The 16,494-nt window shown below is 42.4% G+C and overlaps 1 protein-coding gene across 1 annotated transcript in view; it reads left to right on the top strand.

Moving 5' to 3' along the window:
- lrmda (leucine rich melanocyte differentiation associated) overlaps positions 1 to 16,494 on the top strand; it is a 215,992-nt gene that overhangs the window by 150,460 nt on the left and 49,038 nt on the right. Inside the window, exon 5 of the mRNA XM_059358831.1 lies at positions 160 to 286. Within this exon, the coding sequence (XP_059214814.1) occupies positions 160 to 286 (127 nt within the window). The remainder of the gene's footprint in view (positions 1 to 159; positions 287 to 16,494) is intronic.

The raw sequence follows: 16,494 nt of genomic DNA, 5'->3' as shown, positions 1-16,494 counted from the left end.
GCATTTACATATTATAATGTGTGTCAGTTTGATTAGTGTATCACGGTTTACACACTTTCTTAGATTCTCTGTTTGTCTCTGTCAAGAACAGGCCTACAAGTAGACCTTTAAAGGCAGCGGTGCGGCACAGTTTTAACTTGTATTGTTGTTTTCTCACAGGTACTTTGTTCTGCACAAGATGCCCCAGCTGAAGTTTCTGGACACCAGGAAAGTAACCAAAAAAGAAGTGATGGAGGCAAATGCAAGAGGAGCATTCATGAAAGTGGTCAAACCCAAATCGGAAGCTGTAAGTTAAGCTCCTTTTTTTGTGTACACTGTTTTAAATAGTAGTCCCTCTGAAGTCTTGAGTGGATTTGTCACATTCATCCTTTTCTTCCTTTTTCTATTCTTTCCCTTTATCCTTTCCTTTCTTCCTGTGCATGCTTGACTGTCAGTCTCCCTTTACAAAGGTCCTGGTGCTGTGGCCCTTTGTAAAGAGTCTCTCTTTACTATCGCTTAAAGTGTACGTGTGTGTGTGCTGCATGAGAGTGCATGTGTGTAAATGTGTGTGACCACGGCCTGACCTGATTTCGTATGCATGAGCCCAGATCAAAGACGACGGGCGGCTGTCCGGTCGCGGTTGTGTTGCCAAGTGTGACATGGCTGGCGATTGGAGTGACAGCTCACGTACATGCCGCTCACAATCGCTTAATTATCCCGAGCCCGTGCACTTATTCTTCCCTCTCTTGTTTTGGGCCACACAGACTAATTAGAGTTCGGGAGGTTCATAGATATACCCACTTCACCCCTTTCCACCCCCTCTCCCCCAACCCCCCTGTCTTCCACTGCTTTGATAATGCAATTTAAATGAACAGCTTTTGCCTAGATTTGATTTCTTGTAATTGTAAGGTCATGAAATATTTACCATTTGGATCAGCTAAGCTTTGTCATTTCAAGGTCTCTGGGGCTCTGACAGTGAGCCTGGGAGGTAAAAATGGATCCAGAGTAGCTAGAGCGAAGGCATCCAGTGACAAATCAGAAGCATGTGAGTCGATGTCGGGTTTGAAAGTGCATGAGGAAAACAAAATATTTATTGTTTCAGACAATCAGCTAAGATAGTGTACTCCTTTAGTGTCAGTTCATGCTATGCTTTGTTCTTGATTCTTCATGCAAATGGCAAGCGGGAAAGCAAAACACTGAAATAATTTAACCTCAGTCTGGCATGTTTGGTAGATGGAGAAAAGTGGAATGAAAACAGTGTTCATCCACTTTATATAAAAAGAAACTAAGGACCTCTACAATGCTTTTTGGCAGGGTAAAGTCACTTTATAAGATTTTATTTACATAGCTTGTCAGTGAAAAAGAAATGTTTGCCTTTGTCGCCACAGCCTTAGATGAAAGGAGAGATAATCACTGATTCTAGCTGACATGATGTGTGTGTTTTTCTGTCTTTGTGTCTTTGAACCTGCTGTATATGATTATTTATTCCCTATGCAAAGTAAAAGGTTACAGCTTTGATGAAAATACGTCTGCCTCCCATTGCACACAGTATTTTGTGTGCCTGAACATACTTTTACTGTGCTTTTTTGCAGTTCCTTATTAGCAGTGTTTGACTGGGTCTACACAATGAAGTGAATGTTTGCCAGGACTTATCCCGTGTCTGGGCCCTGGGATGTCACAGCAGCATTTCCATAACATTTGTTTTGAGTTAGATGAGACGTGATGCGTCAACTATCAGGGACTTGATGAGCCATGAGTACCTCCCGGCTCTAATTGTCCACATCATCAGAGTGATTGTAAGCTGACCAATAGTGCGGGCCACCAATTAATGCAACGTCTGCAACAGAACAGGAAAGCAGAGGAGAGATGATGGCATAATTAGATATTTGTGTTTGCTTTTATGTCTGGTACAGCAGGGTGTTGCTCATAACAGTGGCTCATGGTACAGTGTCTGCCATTTGCTTCATTACAAAGGATGGTAATTAGCTGTCTCGCTGTCGCTTGTGCTACCATTTGAGTCTCAATTAGTGCAAGTATTGTAAGGGAAAAATACAAGGCCACAGACATGATTTAAAAGGGTTATTTATAAAAGTTTTTGCTCAGTTATTTTTCCTTTAAGACCATTTATGACAAATCTCCTTCCTGCTGTTTACAGTAGATAAATTGAAACCATAGAAACAGCAGCAACTGCAGCAGGGTTACAGTGATACATGCCCACTCATGACAGCATAAATCTGAAGCAAAGAGCCCCTGCTCTATCAGATCATTCCCTTTGCATGATGTGCGTATCGGAATAGTTAATGGACTCGCTCTGAAAAAGACAGTGCTGAACTTTGGAGACCTCTTTTTGAGTCATAACGGAGTGGATTGTGACCACAGTTTTAACTCCTTTTCAATCATGCCATTATGGCATGGCACTGAGCACCGCCACATGGTTCTGATAAAGCAGTTATGGTCTTTAGCACAATCTGAACACCATAACTTTTCATACATTCCCAATGTTTTCCATGTTGCCTAAATCACAACCAGACAGTAAATGGCCGGTTGTTTGCAGGGAAATAAAAAGCCCTGGGATGAGTTTTGTGAGTGCAGGAGTAACAAAATGTTGTAGAAAACAGAGTTTCCATGCATCCTGGAAATCCTAGAAAAAATAGAGACTAGTTTTCCAGTCATGGAAACACCTTCAAATTGAAAAAATGGCATAAGTATCCTGAAAATAATACATATTTTCTGAAAATTTGAGTTACATTTTAGCCCCGAAACCTAGGTTCAAATTGTGTTTCAAACTGCTGCCAGGATTAACCATGCAGTTGGACACTTCAAAGCAAGTTCACAAGATGCAAAGTGAAACAGAAAAACACTCCCTTTTAATTTTGGCTCCCATGTCAGTCAATCTAGCTGTTCACACCAAACATGGAGGGGAACGGACTAAAAGCAATTTTGTCAATCTAGTTTTCCGGAGCTGCTAGCAGTATTCTCAGAGATGCCCAGTAGAAAGTAGCTGACCAATGTTATGCTGAAAAGTGTTTCATTTGGTTTTGTCGAGGCAATATACAGTAGCTTACTGAAACTGAATTAATGAGCCAACTGACTGACACTAAGGCAGCGGAGGGTGAGAAAAGGGACCGGCATCGTCAAAATAAAATAGCAAATGTTATCACGCAAGCCTTTTAATGAAACTGGAAACTGGAGTTTTGGGTAAAAATGTTTGGGTGAAAACACAAGATATTTGACATGAAATTACTTGAGGACATTCTCATGTCAGCTACTGGTCGCACTAGTTTAAGTTCAGCCACCTCGACTCTTGTCGGTTCCCAGAGCTGTCAAACACACAATCAACTGCATGCACTATAAAAGTGTTGCCTGAAGACACTTTTTTAATCAGCTGAAAGACAACAGAAAAGTATGACACATGAACAGTCCTTTTTTTCAGGATATTGCTATTTTCTTTAGTTCAAGACTGGATGTCATGATGAACTTCATCATAAACCTGGGTATTTTTTTTGAGAGAGTCAAAAAAGAGTCAAAACTTCACTGCAAAGACAAACATCGTGACAGAGAGGAAAACAAAGCATTGTACTTGAATAGAATAGCCATGCTCATTGACTGAGGATAATTTTGTCACTCCTTTAATTGTTATTGTGTGCCTTCATGCACTAGTGGGCATGACACCATAAGTGGGTGACAATGAGCAGTCTCTGACTTGTCTGTATGTTTTGGTGTTGGCTTCAAACTCAGAAGGGGGGTAATTTTCTTTGGTTTGGGTTATATTGCATTTCTGAGTGGAAAGGACAAGTAGTTGGACAGACACAGAGGCAAAATGACAAAGAGACGAGAGAGACAGAGAGAGAGAGAGAGAGAGAGAAAGGAAAAAAACATGTATAAATACCTGAAATAAACAACAAAAAAAACATAGCGGGGACGATTGAAGTGTTTTCCCAAAACCACAACACTAAGCAGAGTCAGAGTGGAAAAGCCTTGAGCTGTATTTTGGGAAATTGGGCGTGTTGGAATGCTATAATGTGATAATTCTCTTTGAGGATTTAGAGGTTATGGAATGAAATGGCGTTAAACCACGTAGAGCCTTTTGGACTGTGTTGGGCTGCTTTCGGAAAATACATGTGGTACCTTTTGGCTCGGATCCTCCACCTCCCTCCACTCCGCCACGGAGCCCACATTATGCAGTAGAACCCTTGGGTTAAACTGGCCATGTCTATCAAAACACTATGACAGCATATTCTGTTTTCAGATCCGAAGGACTGCTTAAAAAAGTGCGTAACAAATTTAACTAGTAGAATAACATTTACTCCTTGCCACATGTTTAAGAGTGTTTCACAGTGAATGAAGTAAGTCCATGGTCCCCCTCACTAAGCACAGCTTGGTAGCTACGTCAGCGGGTATAAATGTTCCTCGGATGTCACTTAGATTTTGCCTGGACGAAGTATTTGACTTGATTTCCGAGCATGAACACAAGTCCCCCCGCCCCCCCCACATCCTTTTGCGTATAATGTAAAGCAGACTGCATTGCAGGGTGGCTTGAGCCAGCTCCCGGGTCCCATGAGTCTTTGCACACAGGGTAACGGTTCTTCAAGGGAATTGACAGTGACAGAGCCAGGAAAGTCCTCAAGTGGATCTTTTCAGTTCTGTTTTTTCTTCCCCAGACACTAACCTGTTTTACTCTACAGCAGACAGCAGTTCATTTTAAGTTTGCACCAAAGGGAACGGTCCAAATCTAAGATAGACTGCATGGTTTTAGACCCATGATTGTGCATTATGCGATGCATGATTGTGGCTTTTTTTTTCTCGCAAAGCAACTTCGGAAAAAGAGGAGGCATTTTGCTATAGGTTGGGTTGTTTTGCTTCCTTTTCAAATCTCAAATGTGCCCTGTAAAGTATGTTGCCATGTTCATCTCTGCTTGAGAGTTATGAGTTCCCCGAAGCTCTCAAACATAACAAACAGCATGCAATATAGCGCTTTGTGAATGTGCCTTCAGTGGGTTTGCTGAATCATTTTACTGAACAAATGTGTCCTCAGAGAAAACTCAAAGAATATGGTTCTCAACAGGGGAAGGCAATATAACCCAACAGATTGCTGTGGAAGCAAGTTTATTACCACTCTTCGCTCTCTGCTAGATTCTGCATTTGCACTCGCTATTATACATACACAACCCTGATTTGTCACCTCTCTTTCGTGGCACATTCCTGAATCAATATGTATACAGTAGGTCGAATAAGGACAGCGCTGCGGATTTGGTAGGCGTTGTGGGCAAACTGTAACCATACTGAGTGCCTGTCTGCTTTATGTTAAGACAGATCTGCTTGCTTTCAAATGATGCACTTTTTTCCCCATCTTACATAATGTCTTGTTATCTGTTAATTACATCACTTGAAACACTGCTGTTCCCCATCTTTTAATGACAACATATCTTAAATGTTAAAACAGCTGTTTATAATTGTTTGGACGTGTTTATTTTGTGTGATCGACGAAATGCACGCCATGGCTTGTGTCAGATTATTCCAAAGAGCCACATGTTCATTCTCTCAGGTATTCGTCTGTCAGTGTGAGTGGTTCGCCTGTCCAGTGTTTGGATCAGTGCAACAGGCCCAGTTTGAGCACTCTGGCAGCTTAAGCCGAGAGGTCACACCAGGGTTATAAGTCGACAAAACAACAGCAATTAGAGGGAGTGACTCAAACTGTCCACATAAATCATCCAGGCCCTGCATATCATAAACACACTGTAAAACTTTAAAGCACAATTAATTGTAAGTAATAGCGCCAAGATTGATTTATTGCCTCTTTCAAAGCCTGGAGACACGGGGTGCATGACCTGAGTGTCACGTCACTCTCGCAAGCTGAAATGATAGATGTATTACTCATTTTTGGCTAAAGGCAGAGCATAAAAACAAACATGTGTTTTTGTAAGGGCTTTTATGAGACACTGAAGTGGCCGCGTTGCATTAACTGATTTTCCTCTCCTTCTGCTGGCATGCAGTACAGAGAAGGAACGCCTCTGTGGTGAAGCATTTGTTGTCTCGACGTCTCTTGTGTTTAGCGGTGGAGTTTGAGGCCTGTCAGAAAACAGGCCAAGGCTGGCCAGCAATAATGAGATGTCTCCCTCTTCCATTTTGATATAAAGTTTTCATAAACTTTGACAAATCATGCGATCGTTCACATAACTTTTCTTTTTTTTATCTGGATAATGTAAGTCTTTGTTAAGCTTTTATTAGTGTAATACTTTTGGAATTGGCAAGCTGCAAAGCCTTTGCTTTTTACACATACTGTTCCAGCTCGATCCTTTATAAGCCTTTGGGAAGGGCCGAGTTTTTATAGTGACTTTGCTGTTTTCAAAGTTCCTGCAAGTCACAGAAAACTACCAGGAAATAACACACTTCCACCTTCCAGTATCATTGAACACATAATTTTTTAGACATATGTAAAGCGAATTCTGCACACACAGCTCTGCATCTCACAGTCATTATATTCCCCTATAAAACTGAGCCTTCTTTCAGGGCATGCCAAGGGGTTGCAAAACTCCACAATGCCTGTACATGCATTGTGGCAACAATATCATAGCCACTAAGGCATCTCTTCAATTACACTTCTTATCAAATGATGCTTTTAGCTATTACATAGTGCAGCGTCCCAGTGTGTTGGCCTATCAGTCCAATCAGAGCTAATCCTCCCTGTTGGTCTCTTTGGTGACAGGAAGATGCTGCTAGCCTAATGAGAGACAGCTGGCTTAGTGTTTTCTGTGCTCTAAAAAAGAAAATCTTTCTTTCTCACCCTCTACCCCACCGGGTGTTTCCACAGAAAATGTGCCAAACTTTAAATCTCTCAAAGAGATCAGTTATTTCTCTGCCTGTCTCTTTTAGTTGATGTTGACAGTGCACATTAATCACTATTTCAGCACTCGCATTTATAGTTTGCTTTGAAGTTGATTGTCATGTGCACCCTCTCGAGGCAGCTTTGCCTTAATTCACATTCAGATTTTTATCAGATAATTCAAGTAAAGTTGTTGTTGTTTATGGCATGCAGATGTTGATATGCCATTAAGAAAGTTAATGAATGTTCGAGCTTAAAAATCTGTGCTAAATGAGAGTCGATAGAAAAGTGTCACTTTTGTTTATGATAGGGTCCTAAGTTTTACTTAACCTTTGTGTCGTGTTCGTTTCTCCCCCCTTACTTTGGTGCTCCCGGTCAAATTTGACCGGCCTGTTTTAACTGCCCTTACATTAACACAAAAACCATTGATCGTCACCAAATTGTATTTAACTCCCTTTTAACCTGTAAACAATGTCTCAGACTACTGGTTACATGAATAACTGCAGTGAATAGACACAGAAATTGAAAGTTGTATTCCAAAATTAACATTTATTGTAGAAAAATCAAAACAGAGACCAAATTCACAGAACATCAGAACATGTTTTCCGCAAACACACGCCCCCCTTCCAGGTTTGTCATCGCCAGTATAATTTCCACAATGGACTCTGGTAAAAAGAGTTGGAAGCTGGACTTGACGTCATCCACACGAGATGTTGCATACCGTGTTGGCCCTGGTGACATCCTAATGATATTTTCCCCTCTTGCTCTGCCTCCTCTGTCCTGGGGGGATGAATACCAGAGCAAGTTGCCATCCTTGGACTGGAATGTCACCTCAAGTGTGTCTTCCACAGGGGCCTCTTCCCCAGGTACCTCTTCCTCAGGGGCCTCTTCCTCGCCATCTGTTGACTGTTCGGTCTCATGATGGTCTGGATCAAAATCAGGATCGTTGTCTTCTATTTCTGAAACATCCTCCTCTATTTCTGGTTCAACTCCAATCCCGTCTTCATCAGTTTGAAAAAAAAAGGTCAAGAGCCTCTCTGACAGAAAAACGTCTGATCGGGCGCCGACTCATTGTGTTCAGAGTAAAATAAGAGCAATGCACAAGCAAGCTATATATAGGGGATCTGTGAGAAGATATCATACGTTTTGTATCGAAAGTGTGGTTCACGTGGGGGGATGGACACATTAGCCCGGGAAAGAGCCAGGTTCCCATAACAAACCCCTTATTGGTAACTTTGAAGTGTTACACGTTTAGTCTGGACGGTGTGGTTCACGTAGGGGGACAGGCACATAAGCACGGGAAAGAGAGGACACATGGTCAGTCTGAAAGGGGTTCACGTGGGGTGGAGTGTGTGTGTGTGTGCGTGCGTGTGCGTGTATGTGCGTGCGTGCGTGTGTGTGTGTGTGTGTGTGTGTGTGTGTGTGTGTGTGTGTGTGTGTGTGTGTGTGCGTGTAGGTGTGTTTGTGTGTGCGTGTGGTGGTGGTGGTGGATTTGTGGTTGTGTACTATCTGATGAATGAACACAATCTAGGGTCACCCATTAATTTCCTATGGCGGTCATTTTTGACCGGGAACACCACAGGTGTTACAAAGTTGACTAAACAACTCAAAATTCAATGAAAGTAGTGATCAGCAATTGTATATGTTCAAATGCCTAGTGTGGAGGATATCATAAGCCCTTGAGACAATAAAATGTAAAACACTATATTTATGATTGATCGAAATGGAAATCGGTCAGATTTGACCCGAACACGACAGGAAGGTTAATTAATGAGAAACCATGAATGCTTTTCTCCTTAACTATGCACAAACATGGTGGCATTAGACTTTTCCTTTAATCCATTATACCCGTTGTGTCTGTTCCTCCCTAGAGTGTTAATGGCGAGTCTTCTTTCAACAGCGACTTTCATGAGCATGCAACACAGGACGCCGCTAGAGTCGAAAGTCCCTCCACTGAAGTTTGTGCTTACACAGACCTTCTTTGTGGTTTTTAGAGCTTGTCAGACATGTCAAGAGCAGGCTAGAAAAAGTATATTGTTTCCAGCCACTTGGATTCCTTTCCCCCTGACATCTGCCACTCTGCCGAGATGATAAATTCTTGCCTCATTAAGCGTGGGTGTGGGATTACAGGCTGACAACACATTAATCACTGGGCTGGGTGGCAGCAGCCCCGCACCAGCTACAGGCATTGTTAACCAAACTTTTCTAATGTGTCACTCTCCTCCCTGACAGCCCATAATCAATCATCCTGATTGGCAGGGCTGATAGATTACACTATTTATACTTTGTGTAATGAAAGCTAGCGTTTCCACCTACTGTCATTGTGGGGACGATGATAGGCCACACCGTCCAGCTGAATGGAAACACATGGAAAAAAAAGAGACAGAGAGAAAAGAAAGGGTAGGCAGACCTTGGAGCTGCATTGTGAACTTTAAAACAGACACTGTTGAGCTCAATAGCAGAGGGGGGGGAGCATTCTGTAGGTCTGTATTGTTCCCCCTGGACGGTATAGCTTAAAGGCAGTCTTCACACCATCACTGAGCTATTGTCATCTTTGTCGCTATCAGTGGCAGGCCGTGCTCTCGCAGGTAAAACTATGCTTTGTCTGCGGTGGGATTCGGTTTCCCCGTGACCCCATTGGTGAGGTGAGGTTTTGTTGTCAAAGCCTCTTTTCTGACAGAAAGTGAATGATTTACACATGTATAACAACAAAATGACAGGACACCATATACTGTATGTGTGTACTTGTCAGAGTGCAGAGGTCGGCAGGATAATGGATAATGGATTTCCCTGCTTCCACACTAAGGGCTTTAGAACTATGTTACAACGCTTTACAACCCCCTAGCAGTAATTTTTTGCATGGGAACTTGTGGATGAAATGACACACTGCTGGTAGCCTTCAAACATAATAAGGTTATGTTTCTTTTTTGTTCATTTTCAGCCGCACGTCTTTGTCTGGAATTAGAGATGTCCTCGGCACACCGAGAGAGGATATTGAATATGAGCTCTTAGTTGAGAGGCTGCCAAGCATTTGCAGAGAAGAAAAGAGGGGGGAAAAAACAGTCCATCATGTTTCTGACAGGCAGTAAATCTGAGACTTTTCTTATGAGACAGCGTGCTGTCATGAAATTAGTTAACTAGACCATATTATGGAGAGCCAGGTAATTTACCCTCAGAGATGCAATCGCAAATAACTAGCAGGAGGCCGCATCCCTGACCTGACATTGCTTTGTGTATAATGCAAAATCTAGTGACATGCTCAATGGGTTCTGTCAGCTGCAGGATTGAATTCTCTGCCTACTGCGTCTCAGTTTGGAGCACGCTGGTCAATTATTTCTGAGGCTGTCAGTGCGTAGGGAGACACTGTTATTTAGTATGTGTTAACTTGGCATCATTAAGACACTCACCTGACAGAGAATAGCACACCTGAACGTTATTTATTTTGATTCCCCGACAGGGGTAACCTTCAAACACGTTGACCTCTCCCTATTTTGCGTTTTGTGAGATCCCACTCAGTCCATTAGAAACAGGAGCTGTCGAGACAGTGGGGAATCAAATGACCGAGAGTCGTCTAATCTAACGCGGTAATGCGCACGAGAAGCTTCCATTTGTTTGGACAGATTGCTCTGATCACACGGTGGCAGTTCACTGTCTATCCTTGCTTGTGGAGTAGACATGGCTGTCCACACAGTATCTTTAAAGCACATACAGAAATGTCATATTATCATAGATCCATGTTTTTGCCCGCAAGCACAATATTGAACATAGAAACGGATGCAGCGGTTTTGTGTTGTTTTCCTTTTAAGTGATCCTTGAACAGAAACACTAGCGATGCAATATTTTATTTTGCTTTGTGTAAACAGCCGGATCCATTGCACATCACAAGCTAACACTGGCATGGGAAAGAGCTTGCAAATGGATATTTCAAGTTTTAGATGACAGGGAACTCTACAATCAGGTCAGAACATTACATAATTATGATTTTTTTAATAGAATCTCAATGATTTTTGGGTCAGCTGACTAGACAGATAGATAGATAGATAGATAGATAGATAGATAGATAGATAGATAGATAGATAGATAGATAGATAGATAGATAGATAGATAGATAGATAGATAGATAGATAGATAGATAGATAGATAGATAGATAGATATTCTTTATTTATCCCAAGCTGGGAAATTACAGACTAAGAGAAAGAGTTTCAAAAATTTGAACTCTGTGGGAAAATGAGAGTTAGCGTTTTTACCCCCTACATCCTCCAACACCACCACCACCTCCACGACTAACCAGCCCTGGTGATGAATGGGAAACCTGATCGAGTAAAGCCTCAGCATCACCTCTGTACAGCAGGATGACATGATTAGGAGGTGACAGCTTCTGTAACAACATCTCTGCATGTATCTTTTCCTGCTCTCTCTCTCTCTCTCTCTCTCTCTCTCTCTCTCTCTCTCTCTCTCTCTCTCTCTCTCTCTCTCTCTCTCTGTCTCTGTCTGTCTCTGTCCTCTCAACAAGTCAGACTACTCTATAATTAATGTCCCTGAGGGCTATCCGCAGGTCAAGCAAGGGGGGTGCTGTTGAGACAGGTAGTCTTGACACCTCCAGCTTTGTAGCTTATGCATGCGGGTGGGTAGCCGGCTGAGGAGGGGTGAGAGAGGCCAACGATGAGGGCCAGAGCATGTTTAGGTTGGAGGCTAAGACTGGAGGAATACTGTAGGTTGAAGGAAGACGGGCCTCGCTGTGCGACCTTTCAACCTGAGAGACAAAAAGGATGGTTTTTCACAGGATTAACCAGTCAAATCTCGTGCATTAAGGGCTTAGCCTGTCAGGAGCTTCACATGTGAGTGACAGAGAGGAGAACATACAGTTTAAATAAGGAAGTCTAAAGAAGGCACTTTATGTTATGAGATAACTTGTTCAGAGATGACTGATTGTCTTTAGGGATGTTTAAAAAGCAGTGAACACATAAAGGATTTATTGTATCTGGTCCAAATGCACTGGCAATATTATGTTTTGTGATTTTAGATGCATGGGCAGACTGGACAAAAAGTAGTGCTATATAGTTGCATGTAATACGGACTGTTATAAATGCATGAAAAAAGCAACTTCTTTTAGATTTTACGCGTTAGGGTGATGTGTTCTTTATACTTTGACAGATAGATTAATTACAGTATATTGAACCATAACCCGTCTATCATGATACATATCATATTCTTGCCAATACACAGACCTGTGTTCAACTAGTCAAAAGTTTGCATAGCAGCAGTCTTATTGATGTGAATTCAGTCTCACGCTCCCTCTTACATTGCCTTTTGAAAGACTGTAGAGACTCTTTTGCCGTTCTGTTCGTATATAAGTTTGAAGTGTGCCCTTGTACCATGCACCTCTCGTATGCATCTGTCCAAAATCCAAACACACTCTCCTGTTCTGCATTTCACAAACACAGCAGCTCTTTTTCCCCCCAACAATCACACTCTGAATAGCCACTCATCCTTGTGTTTTCTACTGGTGCAAATGCGTTTTTCTCTTTTTTACCCCCTTCCCAAGTTTTGAATAGAGTGCGAAAAAAAGTATGAGAGAAGGAGGGTGATGAACAGGGCGATGGGAGAATTGGACAGCGATAAAGAGGAAATTAAGTTGAGACAGAAGAGGAGGGGGGGACATTCTTGTTTAGCAGTGGAAATATGTGAAAGAGTGAGGGGCTGCCCAGGGTGTGCTGGAGGTCGTTGCGGGGGCAGAGGGGTCAAGTGACACTCAAGCAGCATTCTTCTGTCATTCATGGGAGTGTTGGAGAGGGCTGTGAAGGATTGGCATACAGCTACAGGCACAGATGGGCAGTGAAGTGGGTCAAGATCCTTAACGCCACAATGTTTTAGTGTCACCAATGCAAAGAATTTAGCATCTCTTAGGTTTTGTTGTCATGAGAGCTTTGGGAAGGTGAAGTGAAGCTTCCATCTTCTGAAAAGTCTGATTAAAGCACAGCATCTGAATCCTTTACATGCTCAAACAAAGACTATTAAACTCGTCTTTTTGTATCAGTCTGGAATTTTTTAGAATTTTCAGTGTCAAATTATTTGCATCTTTCATTGGTTTTCAAAGGCGTCGTAACCTCTTATTCGGTTTCTATTTGCAGTTGGTGTTCAGTTGCAAAATGACAGATTCGTAATGCCTCTTCCCAGAATAGGTCTGACTTCTATGCACTACCATACTTAAGAAATTGAATCAGAGCCAATGAGCTGTAAAGGTCTGTAATACAACATCCTGTGAGTTGTACTGTAAGTCATGATTAGAAACATATTTTATTTCAAGGATAACTTCTCCAGGCAGTGTGGCACAAAGGTTTGTCATTTCATCAAGTCTGATTAAGTGAATACAGGAAGTAGTGTACTGCAGTGGTGGCTGGCAAACGAAACCATTCGGACGCACAATGGATCTCTATTTCTCTTTATTACTTTTTGTCTTTCTTTCCTGTTCCCTGAGGTGTGCACAGTCAGACTGACAGCGTTGACCTTGTGGCTTACAACCCATTCTGTAAAATCTATCTTTTATTTTGTTAAGACCTACAACTGTAACCCATAGCCCGGGCATTTAATATGATATGATAATAGGTATCCCCCAGGATCACCTGATATGCTGTTTCCATGCAGCAGGCAGATGGGTAGGGCACAACGGGCATCACTTCCCAGCGTTTTGCCTGCCAACTGGCAACGTCCGTCAATAGACATGTTCGGGGTAATCTGAGAGATGGGCCGAGCTGCGGCGGCTGTGACTTTCATCACACCTGTGCTAAGAGCGCGGCAAGGAGCCTGTCCGTTCTATCCTCCCCCCTCCACCCCCCTGTAAGGGAATATTGAGACAGTGGATCAGATGGGCTCACATCCTGTCAGACTCATCAGATTTCAGGACGACTGAGTGCTTTTGTCAGCTGAATTCCAGACATCTTCTTTCTTTCTCTCTAGAAGGGTTTTCAAAGATAATGTGTCTCAGGACTTGACCCCCCTCGAAACAATAGTAGCATTGATACTGTGGCTCTAACTAATGCTAATGGTGTATGGTACATAATTCATGAGGGTGATCAAAATATGGAGTCCTAGCCTAGGATCCAAACCAAACCAGCAGGCCAGAAAGAGGGAGACAACAAGTCTGATGCTCCTTTCATGAAAACACCCTTGTCTTCAGCTCATCCTCTCATCTCCTCCCTCTTCTCTGTTAGTGCCCTCTGTCACAGATGTCATTCTTCCCCGACACCTGTCTGCCCTTCCTTCTTGTCTCACTGTCCCGTCTCCTTCTCTGTGGGGTGGAACTGTTTGTTTTTGGAGGTTTGTTTATGGGGGGAAGGAAAACCCCGCTGCTCCAGGCCCTCTCTAGCCTTTCAGCTCATCACACGAAACATGACAGCCCTCCTTCTCTTTGGTGCTGAGATGAGCTGTTTCTCCTGTCCCCATGGGGAGTCAGAATCGTCTGCTACGCTCTCTCCTTCTTGAACTTCACTTCAAGACAGCGGATCGATACTGTGTACGCGAGCAAACGCTACCTGCTTTGGGCCGTGTACACAAACATTGTGTAATTTTGCAGCAATGTGGTGCGAGGTTGTATACCAATTCAGTCCAAGAGGGATGAATTTTACATCGAATGCAGTTATTTCTAAATGCTTTTTTCCACCAATAAACTGTCCTTGAGTTGAAATTCATTATTAACTAAAACAGCCTCTTTTGGAATTATCATATGGGTGCTCGAGGCAAAAATGTAGCCTACTCACTGCAGTAAAAGCAATTCAGTGCTATAAATTAAAAAAATCAGTATTTTACAGTATTTGCTATATTTCATTTAACACTCTATAATGTCTGTGTAATCTGCACTGTTTGGACACAAGATTGTAATTACTGCAATGAAATTAGGCCTCAATTCTGGTAAACAAGAGCGTTGAAAGGACTATGATTGGCCTGTAAACGGGAACGATGTGAAATCAGACACTGACAACTTGTAGCTTGTAATTATGCTGTTTTGCTGACACACGGTGTAATTATGTTGCTGACTTTAGCAATGATGTGTTAAACACTCAAGTGTTGCCAATAATAATGCCTGTGAATTAAATAGGAATTCTGTACCCTGAAAATGCAGTGTGTTGCAGTGTATTTTTGCATGCATGTCTGTCATGGCTCCCCTAACAACCAAAAGGCCAAGACTGTGTTTTGTTTGCAGACAGGGGAAACGGAGGTTCATGGAAAAATTTTAATACCAATAATCATACTGGGTGGTCTACCACTGGCCTTCTACGTCCTCCACTCAGCAAGCCTGCTCCGGGTTTCATGCATTCTTTTGTAGCCTATTTCAGTCCTTCACGCTTCTCCTTCTTTCTAGCATTTAGGTTTTTCTTTTGAATATATCAGCACATCAGATAACCTCAAGGTATAACAGTAAAACCTTGAGTTCACACACTCAGGAGTTGTTTTTGTCTGGCTGGTGTGTGCAGGTTGTGTGTATTTCTCCTTTTCTTACAACATGAAGTTAAGACTGATCAGCTGTTCACACACAGCATATACACACACACTATACACAGACATGTACAAAAGCCCAATTGCACAGTAGCGAAACACAAATTTCTGCACACAAAAACACACCTAAAGAGGGGGCTGTGCCTCCGGGGGCCACGTCAGTTACCTGCTGACACACAGGCTAGTGATTGATGAGACGCCGGGGGCGCTGGAGTAGACTTTGTCAGCTGCTCATAATTTATACATCTTATCTCCATCAGAAGAAAAGACAGAGTGCCGCGTTGTGTATATGGAGATGAAAACACTGGGCTTGTTTAGGCAGCGGTGACAGGGTAGCTGCTAGCTGTTAGCCGCGGCGCGGAGTGATAACTCAGATTGCTATCTGTTAGCTTTCTCACCAGGTCCCTCTGTGGCCAGAGCCTTCACTCTTTGCCTGTGACGAATCCTCTGTCTGTCAGTCATTCTCACTCACTTTCATTGCCTCTCTCTCTCTCATGTTTCCTTCTCTCTTTGTGTCTCCTTTCCTCTCCTCTCTTGTGTTATTTCTCCATTCTGTGACCCTCTCTCTCTCCTCTCCGTCTATCTTCTGTCACATTCTCAGGCCAGACAGGCCCAAGCCTCTGCTGAAAGCTGCTGGCTCTTCCTCAGTCCACTCACAGGGCAAAGGTCAGGACAGAGGCACGGCTCCTGTTACAGAATAATTAGCTCTGTCAGTGTCATGTTGAAATCAATGATCAGATGTTGTGTGAGGGTGGGCCAAAGGATTTATTTTAGTACAGTACAGGCAGCAAGATTGCTTATGAATTAACATTCTCAGTTAATTTCTGTTTTATGTGTTAGGAAAAAAATCCTTACTGTTATTAGGGCACAAGCTATTGTCATGTTGTATTGTATTGTAGTACATTTTTAGATTGTTTTAAATAGATAATTTATTTGGCAGGACTACAATAGTGTGTAACTCAGTAGATGATTAGAGGGTCAGTGTTTCAGAAGAAGAGCACACAAAAAAAACACACAAATACAGCGTCTTGTTGATTTAGTTTTTGTGGTTGTGACTGTTGTGATTATTATTTTACTGTAGTTCAAGCCAAAAAAACAAAGAAATATATCAGTGATCCTGCACAGAGCTTGTCAGTGGTAAATTAATCTGACTTCTGTTGCCCTGTACACTCAGTGTTTGATATCGCCTTTCCTGAAT

The sequence above is a fragment of the Centropristis striata genome, chromosome 20, assembly GCF_030273125.1.
Source record: "Centropristis striata isolate RG_2023a ecotype Rhode Island chromosome 20, C.striata_1.0, whole genome shotgun sequence".
Classification (NCBI taxonomy): domain Eukaryota; kingdom Metazoa; phylum Chordata; class Actinopteri; order Perciformes; family Serranidae; genus Centropristis; species Centropristis striata.
Note: the sequence above shows the minus strand (reverse complement) of the source record. Positions and strands in the feature narration are given on the sequence as shown.